Raw genomic sequence first — 25,734 nt, forward strand, 5'->3', positions numbered from 1 at the left:
CAATGTTAACACACAAAAAAAACAACATATCGGTTATTATATCATCATATACAATGTATTTCCAACGTGCTAGAACTGCATAAACTCTCACAGGAAAGCCAGGGTGTCATAAAATAAATCACTAATTATAAACATCAAAGGAAATATGTTAACGAATTGGTTTAATTATTTTTTTCCGTGTACACTGCAGTACAAAGTAACAATATTAAGCACACTTAAAATGAAAAACAAAATAATATAATTGATTTAGGGACAAATTTATGGTGTTGCCAGCAGACGGGTCTGAATGGCCACTGAATCCCAGGCCCATGGATACGACACGGGAAGCTGAAATTGTAAAACCGCCCCTCCGCCGGGTCTCCAGAGTGAGTCGCTGTCCAGCAGTCTGTAGTGCTGAAATCTCAGCTCGTTCTCATAACAATGGAACGGCAATGAGACAAAGGACCTGCAGACCACGAAAAACGCCATTGCAATGGATGATGACCTATTCCAGCTGAGACAGCTGCCGTAAGTAACAGTTAAATACGTTTCAAAAGCTGTCATCGAATACGGCCGAAATATACATTTATGGAAGGTAAGCGCCGCGGCCTTTTGCAAAACAGACTGCTTTTTTGTAAACATTCCCAACGTCTTGTTTCGGCTAGCCGGGACCTGGCGAGCCTCAAATGCAAACAGAAAATACATCCACTTTATTAGTTTATTGAAAATAATGATTTATTTGCAATTGTATTTTTAGATTAAGTTACAGCTTTTATTGATGCGAAAGCAAAGACAAGGGCTGGAATCCATATATTGAATTTATGGTCTTAATTTGACTTAATTATGTCAAGTTTTCATTTTGTATATTGCAAACTGCTCATATAATATAATACGCCCACTTATTGTAATCTCATTTCATGTTTATATATCATGTTACCGGTGTTATTGGCATAGTGGTTTTGTAATTAATTTATTAACACGGTGCGTATGAGTACTGGTACCCGCTCCGATGCGATTCATTGATTGTACTATTATAAAGCTGCTATCGAGATTAAGATATTAATACCATTATAAAAATAAATCGCATGCAAAATATGATATAACATTATTATAATAATAATAATAATAATAATAATAATAATAATAATAATAATAATAATAATAATAATAATAATAATACAGCAATTACACGTTTAGTTGTTACACCAGGGCATATGTAGGTATATAATTCAGCTGAAAATACCTTCAGAGAAAAGGTTTTTTTTTTTTTTTTTTTTTTTTTTTTACACCTTACTCAAGTCTTATGATTTTCTTTTGTCATGAATTGTTTTAGATCAGGTGAATATATGCATTGATGGATAGACAGACTTTTCTTCAGTGTTTTGTTGATATCGTCAGTGAGAGGATACGTTGAACAAGGCCAATATCTTCTTATAAGGAGATCACGTTGAGCCTTTATTAATATTTTATTTTTTAAGCAGCTGTTACTCCTGTGCAATTTGCATACCAGGTTTCTGTTTCCCCGCGTGCTGGTCCTGGGAGTGGGCTGTAGCATTTTCTCTGCATAAAAAAGTATTTTCTACAATGTATTAACATTCGCTACACGTCGCCATCACGAGAAACTTCAGATGTCGTTGGGTAGCATGTACATACTGTTAGACTACATAGTTATTTAGGGTTTTAAAACCCATTGCTTACCTTTAATATCAGCCCTGATCTCCCTTGGCATAATGTGTGCCAATACTGTAGGTGCTAGTATACAGCAGTTTATCTATTGCATTGTATTTTAAGTGAATAACCTAAAGTTTGATAAAGCTAATAAGAGGTATGACATTGATTTAAAGTATTAGTTAGCACTCATTTAACCGTACTGTAAACAGCAGTTACTGTTAGGTACAAGACAAAGCAGTTTAATTACCTAAATTGGTTATACCAATTTAACTCCTCATTCTCATTAAGACAGTGATAGTGTAGAACAGTTTAATGATATCATATATGATTTAATTAATCAAAACAGACTTTAATAACTTACTGTATCATATTACTGAGTTACCAAGCTTGGGGAATCAGGCTCAAAAAGGTTAACTGAAAATATATGCCTGCTGGAGATAATTACATTGCACTGTATTTCAAGAAAATCTCTGTGCTCAACATATCCCAGCGTGAAAAGGGATGTTTAATGGTTATCTCAGCTGATCACAGTGATTAAGAACTCCAAAGCCGCCCACCTAAATGTCTTTCTAAAAAGGCACTGAAACAGTAGGAGATACTTTCTGGGGAATTGTTTTCTGCAACTTCTATTTGTGGTTTGTCAGCCTTCAAAGGAGAACGATGAACAGGAGTCTAAAGGAAGCGCTGGGGAGATGGATCCTTATCCTTTGATGTAGGACAGTCAAGCAGACAAACACTTTCAACCTTTTTCTTTCTGAGTGTCTAACAGTTTGAAAAGATCTTAGGGTTACTTGATTTGGGATCCTTCTGAAACACAAGATGTCTGAACCTCCATTCTGGAGTCAGCATTAATACATACAGTACATAAATACATATTAGAGGGTGCACTCAGAAACCAATCTCCTTATTAAATATGGAACAGGTAGTAATCAATAATAATCAATGCCTTTTCAAATGAATTAATCGATGTACTGTTATACAATATATACATTGAGAAAACTATTTAACTATTGATTGCATTATTAAAAAGCAAGAGGACACCCAATTTCATTACATTCTGTCATTTCTTGTCACAAACCAAATACAAACAGAAGAGCATTAGCCTAGCAAAGTGCAAGGAAAGCACATGTTACAGGGCAGCTAGCTATATGAGGCTCCAAATAAGATACTAAGGTGATTAATCAATGTTTAATTGTGGATCGCAAAATAAAAACTATGGCGATCAATCATTAATAACTTGTTGCATCTTTAATATGAATCCAGCTGTGTGTGACCCCCCTCATTACCATGACTTTAACAGAGTCCTCTGATCACTCTCATTTCCAGCGTGGTGAAGTTCCGGCGCACAGGCGAGAGCGCACGCTCCGAGGATGAGGCTGTGTGCGGAGAACACGAGGTTCGGATCGAGGGGGTCCGCCGGGACTTGGAGCCCGTGGAGCTGGCGGGTGGAACTGCAGTGCCTAAGGAGTTTGCAAACCCCACCGATGGTAACACAGCCTCATCACACAGCAGCATAGGGGTTTATGCCATTCATACAAAATACTGTTCAGCTCTTTTCTGTAACATCTCTTGTAAAAATTTCCCATAGTAACATAGCAAAGTGTAATAAAGCACAGTGAATGCATGATAAAGCATAGGTAAGCATTGTAAAGCATATTAAAAAAAAACATGGCAAACCAGGGTAAACTATGGTAAATTCATAGTATAACCATAGAAAAAGCATGTGGAAAGTGCATCAATACCCTGGTAATTTTTTTTTATAAGGGATACTACTTGAAACATGAGATGGTAACCTGCATTTAACAATGGTTCTATGAGATAGATGTTCTCCATGATGATTGTTAGAACCGTTCTGTTTGAACAGATAATGGCACGTGTTTTTTCATGGAGGTCATCTTCCGTTAAACCAAAGCCATAGATAAACTTCAATATACAGCTTTGTTATATATATTGTTTGAAAAGACCAAACTCACCCTCTGGTTACTCTTGTCACAGATACATTTCTGGTGGAAGATGCAGTGGAAGCCATTGGCTTTGGGAAATTCCAGTGGAAACTCTCCATTCTCACTGGATTGGCATGGGTAAGACAAGTGACCTGAAGGAAAAGCCAATAAGGCAATTATAAAATAAACAAACAGGATAAAACTGCAACAATGCTTCAGGGGTTTAACCAGTGAGATGGGAGTGAATGGGTAGACGCAGTAACCCTAATTTGGGGTATTTTTCTCTCTTGTCTTGCTCTGTCTTCAGATGGCCGATGCCATGGAGATGATGATTCTCAGTATTCTAGCCCCGCAATTGCACTGTGAGTGGAGGTTACCCAGTTGGCAAGTTGCACTTCTCACGTCGGTACTGTATCGGACCTTATCTCATTTCATACAGACATGCACCATGCTACACATTGCACACACCCTTCTCCATGGACTCACACCCCACTACAGGAAGCATGCTCTCGCTGCACACACCTGCATTCATTCTCTGTATGTTTACCAATAGCTTCAATATTACTGCTCCCCTTACTACTGGACAGTTTTCACTTCATGGAAGGCAAACCACTATAGACAGCCCTTTCTACCATGATCCGCACCTTCCTGTTTAATCTCCACTGGACACATGCTGTACCATCCTGTTTGTTACTGGAACGGTGGGACGGGTGAACGAGTTTACTGTACAAGATTAGAGTACTCTAAACAAATGTATTGAACCATGCTAAAGGGATTCACAACGTGTTGACTGGAACCTAAGCACCCTTTTGTTTCCTATATTAGTGCTTAAGAATCTTAAAGATTAAATCAAGTACATCCACACACACACACATAGAGCATCTATCTATCTGTCAATTTATCTGTCTGTCAATCTATCTCTCTGTATGCCTATCTCATTACATTTGGAAATACAATACTTAAAAACTTACTTTTATTATTATTCTTCTTCTTATTATTATTCTTATTATTATTGCTGTTGTAACACCAACTTTGTCTTTGTGTCTTGAGCAGGTAGTGTTTATTGGCATGATGCTTAGCTCATCATTATGGGGGAACATATCCGACCAGTATGGAAGAAAAACCGTAAGTCTCAGTGTGTGCATCTTTATATACATATGTATATAGAGGGACCTAAATGAATATGCATTTCAGTCCGGTCACTTCAGACAGCCCCACAGCCTCTGGCTCTGACCCTATAAGTAATTATTCACTACATTACAATGTACATGTGAATAACGTGATAACGTCGTGTCATTGCCAGGGCCTGAAGGTCAGTGTGTTGTGGACTCTGTTCTATGGAGTGCTCAGTGCGTTCGCTCCGGTGTACGGCTGGATTCTGTTTCTAAGAGGACTGGTGGGAATTGGGATCGGAGGCGTTCCACAGTCGTAAGTGAAGCAGAATATTCAGAGCAAGGTCTATCATCTGACCACAGAATAATCATATAGTCTGGCATTTAGAGAACGGCATCTGTGTAGTGTGTAGTGAGCAAATACCAGTATCCCCCAGTTTCAATAACAGTTGCCAGTACTCCCCACTCCTGTGATTTAGATTAAATGTACTTTTTACACAGAGTTGCAATAATTAAAATGCCCAGCAGATGGCGTTGGTGTGTATACTTATTTGAGTCAACATATAAAAAATAAGTACGTGCAATGTAGTATTTCTGAGGTGCCGAACTCCATTAGCGTGGGTTCAGAATAAATTGATCACAGCTTCTTTCCATAAGGTTTGCATTATGCGTAGCATACAAGCCACAAATAGTTAGCAAGTATTTGAGAGTGTAGGATGAACCCTACAGGCAATAACTGAAGCAAGTGCATCGGCAAGGGCATTTTTTAAATAATGTAGAAATCTAGAAACAACTGATTTGTATGAAAAAGCTGTTCATTATTGTTCTGAGTTTTGCATTGGCGAAATTGCCTTTGCAGAATATACCAAGAACCTTAACCGTGAAGTCCTTATCAAGGACTGGTATCCATGTTATTAAAGTGCTGAGGGGCAAAGTGATCGTTTAGCTTCCCCAGGGTCTGCTAGAGGAGTCCACCTTTGGCACTTCCAGCTGTTTAACTAAAAGACTGGCAGTGTAAGACTAATTAACCAGTGTTTCAATTATCCTTTTGCTAGTGAATCTGCCTTTCACATGCACAGTATACTGCTATGGGAAAATTCCAGCCCAGAGTACAGGGTGGGGCCAGTGCCAATCCTTCACGTGGAACTCAGCATGAAGGTGGATGATTGACTGCAATGACTTGACTGCAATTCAGATGTTGTTGTCTTTACCAGGGTAACACTCTACGCGGAATTCCTGCCAATGAGATCCAGAGCCAAGTGCATTTTACTGATAGAGGTACGACAATCCTGTTACTATTACTGTGCCTGCAGTGAGAACGGTAATGCAGCTTACAGGCTGATACAGTGCGGCTGAACTGCAGCTATACTGAAGCCCAGCTCCAGTGCATTTACACAAGCATGGCACTTTTACTGCAGCTCCCGTTGGTTTTGTCATACATTACTGTGAAGCAAATATCCACGCAGGGTTATACCTTAATGCTTGCCGCTATAGTTTGCCATAGTTGACATGAAAGATGGTAGATTGATGTTTGTTGTATTGTACTGCAATTCATGGTACATTCCATGTCTGACAATAATATGAACTGATAGAAATTTGCAATCTATTGAATAAGTACTATTGCACCATATCAGTATCAGCACCACTGTGCAATGCTTATTCCAAATCGACTGTGTTGCTACTGTTGGTAATGAAATGACTTGTAATGGTAAAGTACCATTCGGAGGAATACCCACTTTCAGTATAATAGGATCTCAATGGTATTTTCATCCATGTGTGCTGACCCCCTCCCCTCTCCTCCCCCCAGGTGTTCTGGGCGCTGGGCACCGTGTTCGAGGTGCTCCTGGCTATCATGGTGATGCCTACGCTGGGCTGGCGCTGGCTGCTCCTCCTCTCCACTTTGCCCCTCATGATCTTCAGTGTCCTGTGCTTTGTAGGTATACAGTAACTGCTTGAAGCGATGAACAGAGCAGCCTGACAATAGTGGAGTTTGTAAACCGAAGCACACATACAAGCTAGTTGCAACATCATCCTGATGTGATTAGACAACTGATTTAGGGGCTGATATTTGTACTTAAGATGCATTTGTACTTAAGTGTTTGGCACAACCAAAAAAAAACATTGCTGTCTGTGTTGATTTTTCACTTTCACTTAGAGGCGTTGTGACACCTTGTGGTTACACATTGCCATGGCTGTCATTGCTCCTTCTGTCGTAAGGATCTTCAATGAAAAGATACTGCAAACTGCTAATATTTATGTTTCTACAGTAGATTTCAGCATTGCCAAAAACCATGCAAAGAGAATAAAGTAGATCTGCCTGACTTGTTTAGACCAAAGTCTTTTTTTTTACAAGGCAGCCCTAGCATGACAGCAGATCCTGATCCGTACTGTACTGCTGCATGCGTTTCATTTTGTTTAGTGGCTGCCGGAGAGCGCGAGGTACGACGTCCTAACAGGGAACCAGGAGAAAGCTCTGGCCACATTGAAACGCATCGCCAAGGAGAATGGAGTCCCCATGCCACTGGGGAAGCTTACTGTGGCCAGGCAGGTAAGAACTGGAGAGAACTGGAATCCTGGGATATGAGAATGTGCTTCTATATGTATGCGTGGCTTTATGTGTGTATGTGTGCAGGACATGTATAACATGAATGGAGAAAAACGTGAATGGCCAAAATCTTTATTTGCTAGTACCGTTAACTGTTGTGTTTTTATTTCCAGGAGGACCGTGGAAAGATTCGGGACCTCTTCTCTCCCCAGTTCCGCTGGACCACTGTCCTCCTGTGGTTTATCTGGTGAGTGGAGCCCAGCTCGCCTGCAACTTCAGAAACAGTTTAAAATGCCCTTGTGACTCCACTGATTGATCGCCTGGTTTCCTAACGGGGTAGAAGCTGGGTTATCTAGCATTGCAAGCTCCTTCCAGATTCAGTATTCTGCTGGAACAGTATTTACACAAGGGTTAATGTGTCCCTCTGTGCTTGTGTTTCAGGTTCTCCAATGCATTCTCTTATTATGGGTTAGTGTTACTGACCACAGAGCTGTTCCAAGCAGGGGATGTGTGCAGTGGTGAGTGTTTCGTATTCTCAATGGCTTCCAAACAAGCACAAGATTCATGAGGCTGTGTGCGGAGAGAGCACAAGGCTTTTTTTAGCTGTTCTTTATAAATCTTATTTTGTGATCAAATTCAAATTTGTATTTTACAAAACAAAATATAACCCTAACAAATCTCTTATAGCCATGAACAATTCGACTGTGTCAAATGGCGTACTTCCAGAATAAACTAAATGAACCTGATATTGCCGGTCGATGTATTATAAAACGTCTTGATAGTTACCTTTTTTAGCACTGGGCAAATGCTGTCTGTGACTACAATGCTTTCAATCAATAGCTCTATTAGATTGCAGTTTCTGCAGCTTACAGAAAAAAAATCATACTAGAGTACCAGTTTCATGTGGGAAAATAAGAACCTCCTTTCTTCCTTTAGTTTCTAAAGGCAGACGGACCATGGAACCCAGGTGCAGCCTTGAATGTAAATACCTGACCGAGAATGACTACAAAGACCTCCTGTGGACCACCTTATCTGAATTCCCAGGTACATTCCCCTTGGCTCACCACAAGGGCGGGCTGCATGGCTGGGAAACAACGCCCTGGGAGACATCCCTTATAAAAATGTAATGCAGTCTACATGATAGATTTTTAATTGGATAGACCCAAATTAAATTCATGCCAGGAAAGCAAAAGCCTGAATGAATATACCGGCATAGTATGCTATCTATTACTGATGCAAGTTGTCCATATACATATGTAAAGAGTTCGTGAACTTGTGGCTCACCTGGTTAACTTCCTTGGGGATTCCCGTTCGTGGGATTGGAGGACACTCACTGAACCTTCAGTTCTCCTGAGCTGTGTGGGGAATTGCTGCTGTGAGGAGAAAAAATAATAATAAAGCTCATGAACGCTGCGGAAATAAATATATGAATATGAATCATTTGATATGAATCCAAACATTTGATTCACATTTCATAAATGCATTCTATAGCTTTAAAAATTGGCTCCAAAGTAAGAATACCCCGTGAAAAAAATCAGACCTTTGAAAAGCAAAGCAGTTTACTTTGAACTTTCAAATTCAAATTGAGGAAACACATTATTTGAATGTTGCCTGTGGTTACAGTGTGCTCCGGTCTCCTGTTTACGTCTCACTTACAGGATTTCCATGGGGGTGTCGGATGCTGCTGACCTATGAATATGTAAACAGGACAAGAACTTGCTGACCCCGGCAAATATCTTCTCCACGTACAGCATTTAGCATTTTAAAATGACATTAAAAAAAACAAATACGCCATCAATCCTTTTTGGTCTGTGATTGAGTTGAACAGGTTCCTGTGCTGAAAAGCATTATGCCACTTCAGTTCTATGCCTACTGTTTAAATCACTTACAAAACTGACCACGTGCGTCCGCTTGAGTTTCTTTTATACTTGTACCTGATCATTCTAATTGAGTGAGTTGATCATTTACCTACAGCATCACAAGAAGAAACAGGTGCTCACAATATCTCTCGAACTCATAACCGTCACCTTGGAACACTATTCCAAAGGGCATGCAGAGCAGGAGGGACCCCCCTGGTTAAAAGGCCTTGGCTTCTTGTAGTTTTACTGCCTGCTTGTCTGTCTCTCGCAGGCGTGCTGGTTACTCTCTGGGTTATCGACCGGATCGGACGGAAGAAGACCATGGCCCTCTCCTTTATCATCTTTTCACTCTGCATCCTGCTGCTGCTGGCCTGCGTCGGAAGGTGAGGGGGTCAAAACCAACGCACTTGTGCAGTGGACTTCTTGAATGTGGTGTGTTTTGTTAAGGCTTGGTCATTCTAACTATTGCATTGGTGTTTGTCTTTGTTCTTATTTCTGCAGGACGGCGCTCACGGTTTTCCTCTTCATTGCCAGAGCTTTCATTTCGGGCGGATTCCAGGCTGCTTATGTATACACCCCAGAGGTGAGAAACCTGTTGTGCTGCACTTAAGAAATAAAAAAGCAAACGAAGCAGTAGTGCAGCACTTCACCAAAAAAATGAACAGAACATGGATGACCTACAATTGGTAGATTTAGAAGAAATGAAATAATATAAAAGAATAAAGGAAAATAAATGGATAGACTCAATACCACGATGCTTGGAGGTCTCAATAAAAAAGGAATAGTAGCTTGTTACATCATTAATAGATTTTAAAGAGAAATAAATTAGTTGTCATGGCATCAAAAGCCTAGAAGTACCTCCACTGTTTGTTTTAACACACTTTCCCTGGACAAAGGTCTGTTAAACATACCGAAACGTTGGGAAGGTGACTCTTTTATATATTTATATATAGATCTGTAGTTAGAAGTTCATATACAAAAGCTCAATAGTCCCTGATTTCCAGTAATAAAAGATAATTTAATGCATTGGTTTTGCCATGAAGCCCCCACCCCACCCCACCCCACCCCCCTCCCTCCCTTTGTATTGCTGTTATCTTGGTGCTGATCCTGCTTGCTTGTCTCACAGGTGTACCCCACAGCTACCAGGGCTCTGGGTTTAGGGACCTGCAGTGGCATGGCCAGGGTGGGTGCTCTCCTCACCCCCTTTATTGCACAGGTAAGGAAACGCCTTCATTCACAATGACTTGTGCATACTCACACACACACACACACACACACACACACACACACTGCAATTTACTCAAGATAACCCTGAACCTTTACCAGAATGCAGAAGTTAGCCTCAAACAATGGCTGTAAAAACCACTAAGTAGGAGCAACAAAAGCTCACACAGCTAACAGCTGTAAGCGAGTCCTGCAAAAGCTGCTCTGTTTCCCTCCCCAGGTGATGCTGGAGTCTTCCGTCTACCTGACTCTCTCTGTGTATTGCTGCTGCTCCATCCTGGCTGCCATCGCCTCCTGCGCCTTGCCAATCGAGACCACGGGCCGTGGTCTGCAGGAGTCCAGCCACAGGCAGTGGGGTCAGGAGATGGTGGGGCGTGCGTCCCACAGTTCAGAGAGGATCCCCCGCTCCAGCTCGGGGTCACAGAATTGACGGGGGCTGCAGGACTGGTCAGAACCTCCGGAACACCATTTGGGCTGGTCTTTACTAGTCTGTACATAGAAGTGTTGGGTTTAAGAAGGATGCCTGCCTGTACAATGTGTTTGTATGATAAGATATTGTTACTGTAATGACCTTACAAAACGTGAGTTCTATCAAGACATGCAAGCAACACAGCAGATTTAGTGTCTCCTAAAGTCATATTAATGTACGTGAATAGCTTAGGCCATCAATTATTTTTCCACGACATTCCAGCTTGAAAGCTCACAGCTCATTTCAGGTCAAAGGGTGGGGTCTATTGGTACAGAAAGTGTGAGACGGAGGCCCAAAGAGGTGCTTTAGTAACTAAGTGGCTGCTTCAGATCCAGTTAAGACCTGTACTGGTTTTAATCTAGTATTTTCTCACTGGTAAGGGTGGTACTCATTTAGCTCTGTATGATCAGTGTCATGATCCCAGCCCTCCAATCAAACTGTACGGCCAGCTAGCTCTGAAGCTTTAGTGAAGAATCTGCGATTGATTCTCACCACTTTCTTTTGCTGCCTCCTGTGCAGATTTAATTTGAATACTCTGCATATTTGCATTCGCATACCCGGTTTCAATTATCAACGGGGGTATCACAACGTGTACTGCAAGCTCTTCCTTCCCAAACACTGCTGCAGTTATTGAAACAGAAGCAAACCTCCCTGTGGCTTCTCTGCAGCAATACAATGTTCACAGTGGATGTCCTCAAAAGACAGCCTATGAATTTGTTAGTAATGCCCCAGCTGAGTAACAATCCAGGCTTGGTGAATGAATATGTCAAAACAAAAAGCAGTTATGCTGGAGGCCCAAGAGCAAATAATGAAAATATTGTCCACATGAACAAAGAATGTAACGTGCACATATACAGAATATTAGACAAAGCAAATATCATCATTGGTAGAAGTTTGCCCAACATATCTGACAGCTAGGTTAAAACCTGGGCTCTACTGTACAAAACATTTACTTGTAAAAGGCTCAGGCGCTTTGTGTGTAAGTGGATTGGATTCCCATGCTGAACAGAGCTCTTGAGACAGTCAGCCACAGAGCACTGGTTTGCAAGTGGGTTCTTTGAGGTGACATCAGTAATGCTTACTAAAGAGTCCTCAATGCAAACTGAACAAGCAGAGAGACAGGACTCAAGAGGAAACCATGTCATAGTGTGCTAGTATTGGCACAGTCTGCTAGCATAACATGTTACGTAACATGCCCTCTTGAGCACTGGTATGTGCTATAATACATTGTGGATGGAAACAATTACTGTACTTACAACTGTGATAAAAATGTAAAGCTGTATTTAAACATGCACGGGCTGGCTCTCAGAGCGCCCACGCTCCATTTTAAACAGCTCCTGTCCCTAAGATGGAGACATCGTGCAACAAGTTAGACAAGGTGATCTGTGAAGTCCTGCACTCTCTCTCTCTCTCTCTCTCTCATGCCTGCCTTTCGCAATTCATTAAGTGTCTCTGCACAAGTTCCTGCCAGTGCACTGTATGTAAATGTGTATGATACAATAAATGATGTTTAAAAAGTCTCACAGATCTAAAGTGGTTTTTATTTTCTATTCTACAGTATCAACCAGTCCATCATATTACACTCATTTCTTGAAACAACTGCAACATTCAACTGAACCGAATGAAGTTCTGTCAAACTACCTGGCTTTCTCAATCTTAAAACAGGGAGCTCATTTTCTCCACCAAGAAATGTAACCTGGGAATACCTTTCTTCATTCTCCCATTTTTACAGTTCACGTTTGACAACACACCCACTCGTTTTTGGCCTCACTGACAGATTGCCTGTTATGAGCAGATGGTTTGAGTGCTTCAGTTTCAAGAATGCTCTGCACACTGTGAGAAGCAAACTATGATGAGCTTTGTGAAAGCAGTATTCATTTCTGACTTGAGTAGGCACACTTTGAAGTGAAAAAACACAAAAAGAAAGAGAAATGAATTAAAGATGTTGTTATAGACAAAGTCTAGATCACACATACAATTTAAAATGACACTTGATATATTTAGCAGGTAAGCAGCTCCTTCGTGGAGACTCTGGAGAGCCTCTGGAGAGACAGACATGCATCCTACATTGCATGTGCTTGAAGGGCTGGATATTGAATCTGGTGAGCTAATCATTAGAGACTCCTGAAGCAAGTTAGTTATTGTGTAACAAAATGACATGGTCACTGGTTAACCTTACTCATTGTTGCTTTACAGTGCTATTACATATTAAAATCATGTAAAAAAATAATTATAAAATGCCAAAGAGAGGCCTGTCTTTCATGATTTAGATGTCTGCCGCCTTCAAGTCAATGGAATAGGCGCAGCGCAGTTGCTGGAGCTCGAGGGATCAGATCAGACAGGGTTACAGCCTTGACGTTGCTTTCTGTCTCTTCTCCTCCACCACCTTCCCAAAGAGGTTGGCTGCCTCCTGCGCACACCCCCAGTGGATGGTAAGCCCGAAGCCTCCGTGTCCGTAGTTGTGTATCACCTTGACAAGAATGAAGCCAACTTACTTGTTTGTACGCCAGAGTGAAGGAGAAGGGGTATTGAGGACACTCCCCGTTTGACCTGCCACCCGCTCACCAGCTTGAACATCTGCTCTGTACATGTCAATTCTACTGTTCCCATTTAACTATAGACTCTCAATTTACAGCTACAAACACAGCTTACCGGTTTGGTTGTTAATTTACTTTCTTTACTGCATTGAAATATGGATGTTCTTAATATTATAAATAGATGACAACCTTTATTCCCTTGATTTCCTGGCTTATTTTCAAACAGATGACTTCCCCTATTACCAGAATTGAGATTATCAACTATGCAATATTACTGCTTGAGCACGTGTATAATTCAGAACGCAGTGTACATGCCCTCCCTTCTTTCAGTTGCACACACTGAGAAGTCTTGAGCTCACCTCGCTCTTGGCAGCTCCGTATTCCAGGGTCTCTCTCTCCAGACGCACTTTGCTGCGCACCGGCCTCAAGCCAGCCCAGTCATCCACAATCCTGGCATGCTGAGGAGTTGGAATCAAGTCATTTCTCAGAGCTGAGAGTGCACAGTGGCAGACAGGACTTCACTAAGGTTTAAAACAGTCACACTCGCCACCTACAAATCTAAAGACACTACCGTTTCTTTGAATGTGTTTTAAACTAATGCAAGTCTTAATTAGCGGACCCACAGGTATAATGCATCCCCCAGCCACCCCCACTCTGCCTCTCCTGGAATACTCACTGGTACATAACAAGCAGGTCTGTGAGCCGGAAATACCCTTGAAGGGAAATGTTTAAAAACAGGATAGTCTCTTCCAAGACAGGAGCACTGACCGAGCACTGCAGCCACTAACCTTGAGACTGGGGATCAGCTTGCTGCAGGACTCCCACACTTTCTGATGGTCCTGTGAGTTACATTCTTGACTCCAGTTCCCCAGTTGAAAGATGCCTCCAATGGTAACTAAATTACTCCTGGGGAGGAAATCGAGTCAAGCATGAAGTTTGCATACAAATGGTCCACCCCCACCCAACGATGACCTCAGCAAAACAACACTGATAATAACTTTCATCTTTGTCACACCTGATCTGTAGATGCACATACCTTGGGAAAAAAAGGATGTTTAAAAGAGATTGAATGAGCAGCTTAAAGCAGTTACAGAGAAGTTTGACTCAGATACCCAAATGTAAGACAGTAATAGGGAAACCTGCCCTTGCTTACCCTGGTATGATGTATGGGGTCGTATACACTCCAGTCTTGAGATCATGAGTTATTATAAAATGCTTTAGCCAAGGAGCCTCTACCTAATAAAAGCATTAAAAAAAACATGAATGCTGGTTTTATACTATTATTTTCATCCTGAAACAGTCTAGCAATAAATACAAAAGAAACCCAGCTTGTTTTGAATTGATAAAGACTGAATGGATTACATTTTACACACTGGGAAAGAACAGAAACATCCTGAGGTACTTTTTGGCTCTGTCCTGTGTTGTATTAAATAGGACACAGGCTCTGCCGGGCTGGCTAGGAAACGAAGCTTGTGTTTGACTAGGGAAAGTAATAACAGTCTGACTGACTGCTGGGCTCACCCATCCCTTCCTGCACACCCACCTTCAGGATCTGTCCTCGGCCTGGCTTCAGATCCTGGTCAGGCTGTAGCTCCCCGGCTCTTATCCCGGTACAGTTCACAATGACATCCACACCGGAGTCCACCAGCTACAGGGGGAGACGCAACACTAAGAAACTTAAGTCGAGTAGACAAATGCTTTGGCTAGTGCCTTCTGCAGTGTACTACAGAGGGGAGAGCACCAGTCACTGGCCAGCATGCATGCACCCACAGGAATAATTTACTAAGCTCTGTTAATACAGTAACTATTTAAGTCCTCTTGGCCAATCATTCATTAAGGGACATGAATTAATAATAAATAAAAAAAACACTTGTAAAAAACATTATAATGTATAACAAAAGTATTTATTTGCCACTGTAAAACATCCCTCACCTCTCTGAAAGACTCAATCTTCCTGTGATAAAATATCACTCCTCGCTCCCTCAGCCTGGAATAAACAAATGAAACAGCCAGTATGAAACACAACCAATGGAAAAACACATTGTCACTACCTGGTGTGCTTGTGGATCCCTAACCAGCAGCACCTCTCTGCCCCTGCCCATATAAGACACACTGTAATACAACACCACAGTAAACAATTTAGGAAACTTGTTTTGGGGATGAACTTTTTTTTCTTTGTACCACACACTAGCAATTGCTGACATAAGAAAATGACAGCAACAAAAGACTGTGCCACCTGTAAATCAATCTGCACAACACTGAATGCATGTCTTGAGGAAGCTGTATGGGCCACAACAGAGAGCAGGGAGATGAACCGGCTGGCTTTGTGCCATTGAATGAGGTTGTGGTGTCGGACACATTATCACTGCAGCACCTGGAACTAGGTATATATGGTTTGCATAGTGTGAGCTTGCACCAACTTGTAGGCTTTTGCCAACTAGCAGAGTGTTTTATATAATTTGTCCTAGGCAGGTTCCCTGTGTCTTTGCAGAGGGGAATCATTAGATCATTGCAGGTTTCACACTCACCTGTCCATGAGCCAAGGTAAATAGCTCTTGCCTTCAATCATGAGTGCAGTGTTGAACCAGCCATAACTGGGAAAAAAAACAGATGTGTCCCATAGACAAAAACACACAAAGAAAACAATTTCACTATACTGTCAGAAAATATATATCTTACAGACAATGATATTTATGTGACAGATTGTATATCATTATATTATAACAGAATACAGTACTATAATACTTATTGTACATACTACAGATCTATATCAAGTAGTCAAGTTGCCTGCCACTCCTTACAAGACTTACCAGACATGCACATGATTACAGTTTAATATCACAGTTTATATTTGTGATGACATGCTTCGTGCTCATGATGATCAAGGCTGGATTGGCACCACTGCAGAATGATGTGCAGAGCAGGGATAACACTACCCACTGTCAGTCTCCATGACTGCAGCTCCACTGGTCCTTGACATCTCGTTCCAAAACTACCTGAAAAGGTTCCTAGTACAAAAACTTGATTCCACCCACTCTTCTGGGAGTGAAAGACATGGATTATCCTGTCGTTCCAGTACCTGTAACCTGGGAACATGTCCAGCTCCTGTGGGGTCAGGTGTCTGAAACCGAGGACAGAGTCTCTCCATGAGGGGTCCTGCAGAATGAACGTGAGCAGCATTGTCAAAACCAGCCATTCATTTACCATGCATCTGGCAGCTTTAGCCGAGAATGGAGGCTTACCGGTGTGGGTTCAGTGAAGAGGTTGTAGCCGGACTGGGTGAATATTCCCATTTTGATTGAATCGGGGGCATTGATGTAGGTCAGGAGGTAGTCAAACGTCTCTTTGTTCCATTTACTAAAGAAAGAAAAAAAGAAAGAACAAGATAGAACTTGTGTAGAACTAGTTAGAACGTTGTGAAGATACAAACAAGCATTGCATTTATACAGCCATAATAAATCTCAAGTAGATTAGCAATCAGGTAGTCTCCCAGAGTTCGTGGTAGCCTACATAATCGACAATGCTAACACTTAACAGCGTCGAAGGAGGTCCTCTTCAGGGCTGAAAGGGCATCTTACAATGCTACTACTTTTCATATCAATCTCCACAATAACAAGAAACAAACAAAATAACAATACACCCAACTATTTACATGGCGAGGTACAAAGAGTAGCGTACGTTTCCTGGACGTTGCCCTTGTCATACAGGTAGGGCTGCCATAGCCCTGCCGCTCCGTCACTGATGGTCAGCGGGGTGTACTGGTCAGCGTAGACCTCAATAATGAGCGGAGTCACGCTGGATCGGTAGCGGTCATGGATACACAGTGCGCTAGAGAGGCCAATGACCCCGGCTCCAATCACTGCCACCCGCATGTCTGCCAAATAGAAAACAAAACACACGGTTACTTTCAAAGGAAGAAACAGACCCTCTGCGGAGAACAGCAATCCACACGAATCCAAGCAGCTGTTTCTTCACTCGTTTCACTTGCAATGGCAAATGAGCCCAATCAACACCACTCACCCTCCTCTGCAGAGAGATCAATCCGAACAGTCGAACAATCGGCTTGTGCAGCTCTAGTTACTTTGACCATATGGGCTTACTTATCAGCAATATTCCTTTTTTTGTATCATGAGTTACTTATCAACGCTGTGCAATAAAATACAACCTTTCCTTTTCAAGGGCAGCAAAGCTCTCACTAAAGATATAAACTCTACAGCTCATTGTATTCAAGTACAAATGTACCTGCAGCCAGTTCAGACAAAGCTCTTGGAACAGCAGTACAATGGAATTAGAGACCAGTGGGGTTACTAGACTGAATAGCACCTTGATCTGGACCCCATGCTCTATCTCCATATCCCCATCTAAGCTGCTATCCCTGAAATACAGAGCAAGTTGTGATCATGTAGCTAGATGCTTGAAAAATATCAAATGCCATTTTAGGACATGCAGTATCTGTATAACGGGCACACACTGGTACCTATAGGGCATCCCCATGCTTTTTAGCCCGAATAGGTGGTGGAGTCTCCTGCTTTATTTTCTCTCATGCTGTAGCATTGCCAGCCCAGGGCTGGTTTACTTTGACTGCTGCATAGCTCTATAGATCTGCAAACCTTACACTGTAGAATGTGCTCTTCTGCAGCTGAATAATGTGAATACAGAACTGTAATTAATTGGTGATTGATTTTTATAATTTTGCAGCTAAAAAATCTGTGCCTTTAAATTCTGCCCTGGCACCTCCTTAAATATCGCAGAGAATGCAAATCATGCAAAACCATGTTAAATAAATCTGTCTGTGTCACCTTTATCATCATGATGTCCCACTGATCTGTGGTATAGTATAAGACAGGAGTCATGAACACACAAAGAGAACAGAAAGTTTAAATTGGAGACAGTTCAGACAGCAGATACACTACTATCCCTCATGGGAAACAAAATAGCTTATTCTGTGATTCACCCTAAAGTACAGTATTCTTCCCACTGGCAGTGTAAATAATATATACTTCAACGTCGATCAAAGAAAGAAAGAAAGAAAAAGGTTAACTTGTTTTCATACTGCGTGTATGGGCGTCACTGACTGTTCACGGAAACGAGTTTAAAAGCACATACCTTCCATCCACTTTTCCTATATTAAACATTAGTTCCAATGAATCCTCGGCAAAAGGACGTACACACAAAATCTACATTTAAATAGCACTCGATGCAGACCTACTCAAATAAACAATAAAAAGATTAAAATACGAACCTGCCTTCAAATTGTTTTCCTGGCCCGATGCCTCAGTTAGAATCTGTGCACTCTACTCTGTGCAGTCCGTGCAAACTAGATATTCTTTCGGAGTACAAAAGTGCTAAATTTGAGAGAGCGAAGAACAAGCCCCGTCCAAAGGGCAGACAGTTAACAGTTTTCACGCGAGATAAATTATATTTTTGGCAGTCATTCGAACAGCAGACTATACGTGTGTGTTTTTTTTTTGGCACAAACACGGTAGTTAGGTAAAGTATTACACAGAAACACGAATATAAATGCACACACTTGTGAAGAAAGCAACGGGTTGTGTAAATTGCTTAGTTTAATAATGTTTTTGATCTGGTCGATACACGTATCAGTAATGATGTGTGCCAAACTGCAAACGTGTGGGATGGGTGCACTACCCATTCAGCAGTGTTGACCCCGATTTCGGCACAGTGTTAAACAATACAAATACGAAAATACCATTTCACCAAATGGGGTTTTAAGGTATACTTGTCCATTTCGACTAATTTATTTAAGTTATTACTCTAATGAAAGACATTAATAAATGTATTCTATGTTATCATATATGGAAAGAAAGCTGATTTTTAAAATATACATTATCTATATGGGATTTAAAATCTGTCTACGCGTGTGTGACAGTATTTGTATATTCCATGCACACACGCGCATGTTTCTGAATATACTGTGCGCGCATGCGTATGTTTTTACATGTGTGTCTGTCAGACTTTTGGAAAGAGGTGCAAGGAGGTTATGATGCTGAGCTACCTATGTGTTTATCCTAGCTGTCACTTTGTAGCGAAGGCTACCTATGTGTTTATCCTAGCTGTCACTTTGTAGCGAAGTGGTTTCCCTTCCGCTGCACTTAGATTTTACATGTGGGGCGTGAAGGTGATATACTGTAGCACAAAAAGGAAGAGGCTAGCGGAGTAAATTAATGGGGAACTGTATTTCCTTATTTCATTTTTCACTGGTTTTGTCTTTTCCAGCTCACAGGAGTAACTTTGTCCTGCAGAAAACACGACAGCCTTGTATTTGATACACTTTAACAAAGGTTAATCAAACCGCACATTCAAATACGTAATGTATTAGTGCAATAAAAACAGTAAGTGAAAGTAAGCTATTGTTAGGTCTGGAAGTGAAACATTGCGAGTTACCTTCTTTTAGTGCAACTGTCCCTTTGACGCTACTGCATCGCTTTCGTGTATTGCTTGCAGTCTGAACACTAAAATAATTACAGAACTCCTCAGCAGCCAATCGCCCCCATATCTTTCTGAATGCCAACATTTACTAAACTACAGCAGAGAAAGACGGTTCCTCGTTTGCATTTTATGCTTCCGTCTTGGTTCGCGCAGGGAGTGATGGGACCGAACCCAGGTCGGCCCAAGCGTCAGCTTGCAATGAATTTTTGTTTTCCTGAGCTACACTGCGTGACCTTTTGAATTTACAAGGATTTGAAAAAAAAATTGAACTGCGCAATGGTTGGATGAGTAGTTAAAAGGATAGTAAAACTAACCAAAGGAAGGGAAGGTTATGTCTTTTACATGCTGCTTGAATAAATATGGTACTGGACCATAGCCAAAGGTGCCAATGCAAAATGTAAAGCCACTCTGCAATTTTGAGTTATGATGTTGAAGATTAACAGTTTACGATACACATTGCAGTTGAACTTGGGTCTAACTACAGGTGTATGCTTTTCACTAATTCAATCCATTTCATTGCATTATGAAATATATTCACAGTGATTCGAGTTCCACCTGCAACACACTTTCTAACTATCTCGTTCATCTGTAATACAGAACCAGGGTGTGAATGTAATATAGGTGTATTTACTGACTGACACTTGGAAATTCTAGAATGCCCTACGAAATTACTAAATAACCTGGTCATTTCTAGAATTCTCTAATTAAATTTGAATTAACTGACACCTCTAGAATTTCACAGGTTCTGAGGTTCTAAAAAAAAAAAAAAATTGCAGAGTTGACAGACACACAATGTCCCTAAAATGATTAGATTTGCTCATATAACATGAGAAAAAAATACATGCTATAAAGGGCACTACATGTCAATATTCGCAACCCTTGCATCTGTTTGAGGGAAGATGGAAGATCCTTAAATTCTACAAATATGCAGGAATATGCCAAACTGTTATTTCTTTTAATGCACGGTACAGCAGTAATGGCATGCGACGCATCTCGATAGAAATGCCTATAGATGGGAAAACATGCATCATCATAGTATTATAAGTGTATGTGTTCAATATGCATGCATGGTATAGTCCACTGCTATACGTAACACCAGCCAGTGCACTACTTTTAGGGTCTTATTGGAAGTCTGGTGCAGACCTGAGCCTGATGTGAACTGAGACTGGCTGGCACATTCACTGTAGGAAGAAACTGCGTCACATCGGTTAATTTAAACCTGGACCAGTGACCCCTATATTCAGAATCTACACACACACAGAGAACACAGATACACCTACAGTGCGTATAGAACCAGCAGCATCGGTAAAGAGAGGTATCTGTGCATCCTCGTCCGCCCCTCCTATTTCCTGTTGGCAGTGTTTTGTGTGTGTTTTAACCTTATTGAACTGACAAGTGATACATGCAGGAAGAAAGAACGTGCATCATATGCTGCTGAGCCTTGATGCCACAATTACAACCAGCCCTTATATAATCCATAGGATTTTCTGAAGCGGCCGACTGTCAAAAGTGGATCATGGATTAATCGGAATCAGAAACCTGACATTATTAACGCGATCATTGTGCAACCAGCGAAATAAAACTAAGGCGCAATCTCGGCTGCTCCTGCCCGGGATCAGAGCGCTTCTCTCCGGCCCGGCAGTCCCCCGCAGTAGCCCTTCCCAGCCATGGCTCTCGTAACGTTGCAGCGCTCACCCACCCCCAGCGCTGCTTCAACAGCTAGCACCGCTACCACCAACGCGGGGGAGGTGAGTATACAAATCACCGGGGGAGGAGGGAGGGTTAGGTGGGAAGCGCTGGACAGGAGACACCGGGGATCTGCAGCAGTAACTACTGTAGGCCCACACACGGGAGGAGAATGTACTGTAATTATATGTTGTTTTTCTTCTTTTTTTTTTTTTACCAGCAATTAAAGCACACATGATTATTTTGTCCTATTAATCATTTACTTTCTAAAGTGGCTGGGGAAATATAGTATGTAATTGAACAAATGCCTAAGGCGAATAATCATAATAAACCCCGCTAATTTACATTAATAGAATAACCATAGGGTGAAAAGAGAACGCGTTACCATACTGGGTTGCTAGTTGCTACAAATACAAAAATTAAAAATGACGTTTTGGATCATTTGGGATGCCAGTCTGTGTGATTTAAGAATAAACTGGGTATTTATTGGAAGTTGCGTCAAAAATGAAATGTTGTGATTCTTAAAGTCGGGTTTATGGATTCTGAACTCTGGCCTGGCTGTCTGATTTATGCTGGAAACCGTGCTGGGAACCGCACAGGACCTAGAATAACAACAACAATGCATAAACTAGCATTATATGCTTCCTATTTCGGTTCATATTTTTTGTTTTGAACAAAAGCGTATACATGCACATTAACGTTTTGTTTTTAATTGTATATTGCTACGTGGTGTTCATATCAATCGGCCTTACATTATGATGCAAATGTCACGTTTAACGAGATTTCCATGTTCCCACCTCGGTTGTGGATGAAAAGCGCACACCCGCCTTTTGCGTTCCAAATATTTACATAGAGAGAAAGCAGGCAAAACGAAACACGCATGAGAAGCACCAGGTCGTTTGTTTCAACAGTCATTGCAGGTGCATGTGTGTACTCGCTGCTTACCTAGGCTACATGTTTACTCGCAGTAATATTATCATAGTTTATGTTACCAACAGGTTTATACTATAGCCAGGTAACCTTGTTTTTATAATGGCCAGCTGAGTGCCAAAACCTCATACTTTCACCCTCAACCCAAGGTGTTGCAATTAAATAATTAACATGTTCCCTATAATATAATGCAGAGGTCAGGTAAAATTTCTAGTGGTTTAGGATGCAGAAGTAACTAACAGTACAGACAGCATGCATGCTTATGACACACACTCGCTCCCCTTTCTGTATATTTCCCCTTAATAAGGATCTCATTTTGCAATGTATTGAGTCACAGTTTATTGTTTTTCGTGGTTTGCTTTGAAACACCACACTAGGGTAGTGCAGTACACAATCGGTTGCCTAGCAATCCTACTCGCTGTGTAAAAGAGAAATACAAAATCTGGAAGTACTGCATGTGCTGCTGCTAATCTAACTGCAAGTAGACACGCACGGTCCAGCCAGTGCTATCAGCAGTGTTGTAGTGCAGCTGTGTTCTGGTGGTGTTGCACAACTGGAATCTGTCTTTGTAAAGTACCAGCACAGGCACACTCTACAGTGTGTAGACAGGGAGTTATACTGCAGCTGGTCTGAAAGGACTCTACAGCCTCACTACAGTCCTCTGTGTGCCAAGGCGCCCAGCTCGGCCAAAACTGACATAAACTGCAGACCACTGAGGAATCCTGGGCTGCTAAGAAGCTTGTAATTGCAAAACATAGGCTTGTTTAAATGTGTGATGCGCAGCAGTTTAGTCACTCCTCTTGCTTCAGGGATGGAAGTAAGACTCCTATTGCAGAGCAGTTTCACCAATTTTACTACAATCTTGTGTATGGGTAACAACCTCAGGCGTGTCTTATTAAACTCCTAGTTAAACCAGGAATAGATCAAACTGCTGTACAAGGAGGCTGTGTGGTCCAGTGGTTAAAGAAAAGGGCTTGTAACCAGGAGGTCCCCGGTTCAAATCCCACCTCAGCCACTGATTCATTGTGTGACCCTGAGCAAGTCACTTAACCTCCTTGTGCTCCGTCTTTCGGGTGAGACATAATTGTAAGTGACTCTGCAGCTGATGCGTAGTTCACACACCCTAGTCTCTGTAAGTCGCCTTGGATAAAGGCATCTGCTAAATAAACTAATAATAATAATGGGAGTCTTATTTCCATTCATGTGCTGACACTGGGGCTAAATCTCACATTTACAATTTCTAATAAAAGAACCAGTAATCCTGTACATTTAAGGAGCAACGGTTTTAATTTGGAAGCAGTTTCTTTACCTGTTAAGGCTGTTCAATGCAAAGGTCAGCCACGCAAGCACCCTCCAATGGGATTGCCCTTGAAGAGGACAGTAAGTGTGTGTTGATGTGTTAATGACCTTTACAGGATATGAGGTAATGCAGACAAGGACTACCTCAGCCACTGTGAATGTGCCTTTCGCATGAACACTGTGCACCACATTGAGCCCAAGCATACTGCTGTAGGTTGGGGGGGGTTCCATTATTTTGACTGTTGTGTAAATTCCTGTTTGATTTTCTTGTGGGTAGCAGAAAGCTTCTGTGCAGTGATTTATTTAACTTCCCAGAACACAATTCATGTGGGGGAAAACAAAACAAAACAACAATTCGTATAACTACATGACATATTAACTGATGAATTATATCTAGCTGTCTGATTTTGGTGTAGGCAAAACATTTTGTCTTAAAATATGTATTTGAATTCTTGGGTTAAGCCTAAACTTGAAGAAGATGTGCGCATGCAAGCCTGTAATGGTTATATAGCTGCAGGATTGAAATCTGACAAAATCTTCCCAAATGAAATGTTGTGTTGATAAATTTGATCTAATTTGGCAATAGATTTTTACTATCCATCACAGTAAAGATAATACAACACAGTTGTTGTTGTGGGTAATGGATCTTTTTCTTAAAATCAGGATGTTTGTTCCCAGTGAATTCTCTGAGGTTTAATGGATCTGGTTTCTAAGAAAAGATGCAGAACAGCGCTAGCCTCAGGGGCCTGTTTCTCCCTGCGATTAAAACTGGATTGATCTGCAGAGAGCGGTGGCTACAGTGCCTTTCAAGCAAGCTTGTTCTTGTATGAAAATCAAATATATTCGTAAAGACATCAGAACACTTGCGTTACTGGATCAGGGTTAGTTTAAATGTGAACTGGTGTTGGGGGAGGTCAAATCACAGATGAGAAAACAACTTGCTATCCTAATTGAACCTGCTGCTTGCACTCTTAAATGTGTGCACATAGCTAGACCCAGCTCTCTGTGAATGCCCTATTGATCTGTCTTTGCTTTTGTAAATGTTCTATGTGTGTTGCTTTGTCTGTATCAGTTCAGATGCCTTGTAGGGTAAACTTACACCTGCTTTGTGTCCAAGAGATAGCCATCTGGTGTGTGTGTGTGTGTGTGTGTGTGTGTGTGTGTGTGTGTGTGTGTGTGTGTGTGTGTGTGTGTGTCTGTGTCCACTAGGTGTAACGTGATCTGGAATTCAAGACCAGGCAATAAACTGCAGTCTGATCTTCAACTTGCGTGGAACGCTTGTAAGGCTACGTGACATATAAAATATTTAAAATGCAAAACGACGAAAGGAATTGTAAGAAGATCAACAGCAGATATTTAAATAGGCATTCCCAAATTATAAATTAAATGAATAAATAAATACAAATTTTAAAAATCGATTCTGGTTTGATACGGTGGTGGGATACAGAGGAACGTGATATGCCTGTGAACAGCAGGGGGCGCACTTGCACCTACTGTTCATTTGTTAGGATCACTCTGCTTACCAGTGACAGAATGTACTGGGATACAGAAACACATGAGGATTGAGTTCTGTACGATCAAATCCGACAACTGCACTTCCAAAAGATTAGACGCTCCTTGCAACCTCACTCATTATTCACGTCTAAATTATATTGAGTGTCTGCCTCTCTTCTAGAAACATTAGGAACTGTAAAGAGGAAATAAAGGTGAACGGGAAAGTAATGCAAATACAGATGTAGCAAACAATAGAAATGAAATCAAATGGTTTCAGAATACAAAGCGACAAAGCTGTTGTTTTAATGTGGGCAAATACAGTACGTGCTGCTTGATCTTAAACACGTTTGTATGTCCAGACAGCTCTCTTTGTTGTTGTTGGGTGCGTTTGGATTTTGCATTTACCCTTTGCCCTTCAGATTAAAGCAGAGCTATATCAATCTGCTCGCTGCAGACGCGCTGGTACTTTTTTACAGTCCCAGTTGCTAAATTTAAACAGACGGAATGCCTTAGGGAAGGGCTTGAGAGAAGATCAG

At 41.3% G+C, this 25,734-nt stretch overlaps 3 protein-coding genes across 5 annotated transcripts in view; 2 read left to right on the plus strand and 1 right to left on the minus strand.

Moving 5' to 3' along the window:
• The first annotated feature begins 362 nt into the window (after positions 1-362).
• LOC117428575 (synaptic vesicle 2-related protein) lies at positions 363-12,319 on the plus strand. Its single transcript, XM_034047722.3, has 16 exons — positions 363-507; positions 2,977-3,137; positions 3,646-3,731; positions 3,901-3,999; positions 4,647-4,718; positions 4,897-5,021; positions 5,920-5,983; positions 6,513-6,638; positions 7,125-7,253; positions 7,424-7,497; positions 7,692-7,768; positions 8,187-8,294; positions 9,381-9,492; positions 9,611-9,692; positions 10,236-10,325; positions 10,554-12,319. Exons 1-16 carry the CDS (start codon positions 473-475, stop codon positions 10,761-10,763), a joined length of 1,650 nt encoding a protein of 549 aa, XP_033903613.3. The 5' UTR covers positions 363-472; the 3' UTR covers positions 10,764-12,319.
• A 3-nt stretch (positions 12,320-12,322) lies between these two features.
• On the minus strand, positions 12,323-19,977 carry LOC131739381 (D-amino-acid oxidase-like). 3 transcript variants are annotated; one of them, XM_059032979.1, is made up of 12 exons: positions 19,745-19,792; positions 18,586-18,684; positions 17,018-17,213; positions 16,582-16,696; positions 16,419-16,495; positions 15,868-15,933; positions 15,272-15,326; positions 14,883-14,987; positions 14,493-14,575; positions 14,128-14,245; positions 13,699-13,797; positions 12,323-13,272 (listed from the first exon to the last, which is right to left on the minus strand). In XM_059032979.1, the coding sequence occupies exons 3-12, from the start codon at positions 17,209-17,211 to the stop codon at positions 13,147-13,149; spliced, it is 1,038 nt and encodes a 345-aa protein (XP_058888962.1). In that variant the 5' UTR covers positions 17,212-17,213; positions 18,586-18,684; positions 19,745-19,792; the 3' UTR covers positions 12,323-13,146. The 3 variants fall into 3 exon arrangements, with proteins under 3 accessions (XP_058888962.1, XP_058888961.1, XP_058888960.1); XM_059032978.1 differs by having other exon boundaries at positions 18,582-18,684; XM_059032977.1 differs by lacking the exon at positions 18,586-18,684 and having other exon boundaries at positions 19,745-19,977.
• Positions 19,978-20,943: 966 nt separating this feature from the next.
• The window catches only part of LOC117426831 (protein phosphatase Slingshot homolog 1-like), a 29,552-nt gene continuing 24,761 nt past the window's right edge, over positions 20,944-25,734 (plus strand). Inside the window, exon 1 of the mRNA XM_034901430.2 lies at positions 20,944-21,537. Coding sequence (XP_034757321.2) covers positions 21,457-21,537 — 81 coding nt within the window. The 5' untranslated portion in view covers positions 20,944-21,456. The remainder of the gene's footprint in view (positions 21,538-25,734) is intronic.

Source organism: Acipenser ruthenus, chromosome 11 (assembly GCF_902713425.1).
Source record: "Acipenser ruthenus chromosome 11, fAciRut3.2 maternal haplotype, whole genome shotgun sequence".
Taxonomy (NCBI): Eukaryota; Metazoa; Chordata; class Actinopteri; order Acipenseriformes; family Acipenseridae; genus Acipenser; species Acipenser ruthenus.

Excerpts from the sequence above, each read along its gene's own strand:
- LOC131739381 (XM_059032977.1), bottom strand. The coding sequence starts at position 19,874 with ATGTTGGCATTCAGAAAGATATGGGGGCGATTGGCTGCTGAGGAGTTC. Across the intron at positions 14,246-14,492 it reads ACCCCATACATCATACCAGG|GAGTAATTTAGTTACCATTG; the intron begins GTAAGCAAGGGC and ends TTTCCTCCCCAG. Across the intron at positions 13,273-13,698 it reads ACGGAGCTGCCAAGAGCGAG|GTGATACACAACTACGGACA; the intron begins GTGAGCTCAAGA and ends ATTCTTGTCAAG.
- LOC117428575 (XM_034047722.3), top strand. The coding sequence starts at position 473 with ATGGATGATGACCTATTCCAGCTGAGACAGCTGCC. Across the intron at positions 9,493-9,610 it reads CTGCTGGCCTGCGTCGGAAG|GACGGCGCTCACGGTTTTCC; the intron begins GTGAGGGGGTCA and ends TTATTTCTGCAG. Across the intron at positions 10,326-10,553 it reads TCACCCCCTTTATTGCACAG|GTGATGCTGGAGTCTTCCGT; the intron begins GTAAGGAAACGC and ends TTCCCTCCCCAG.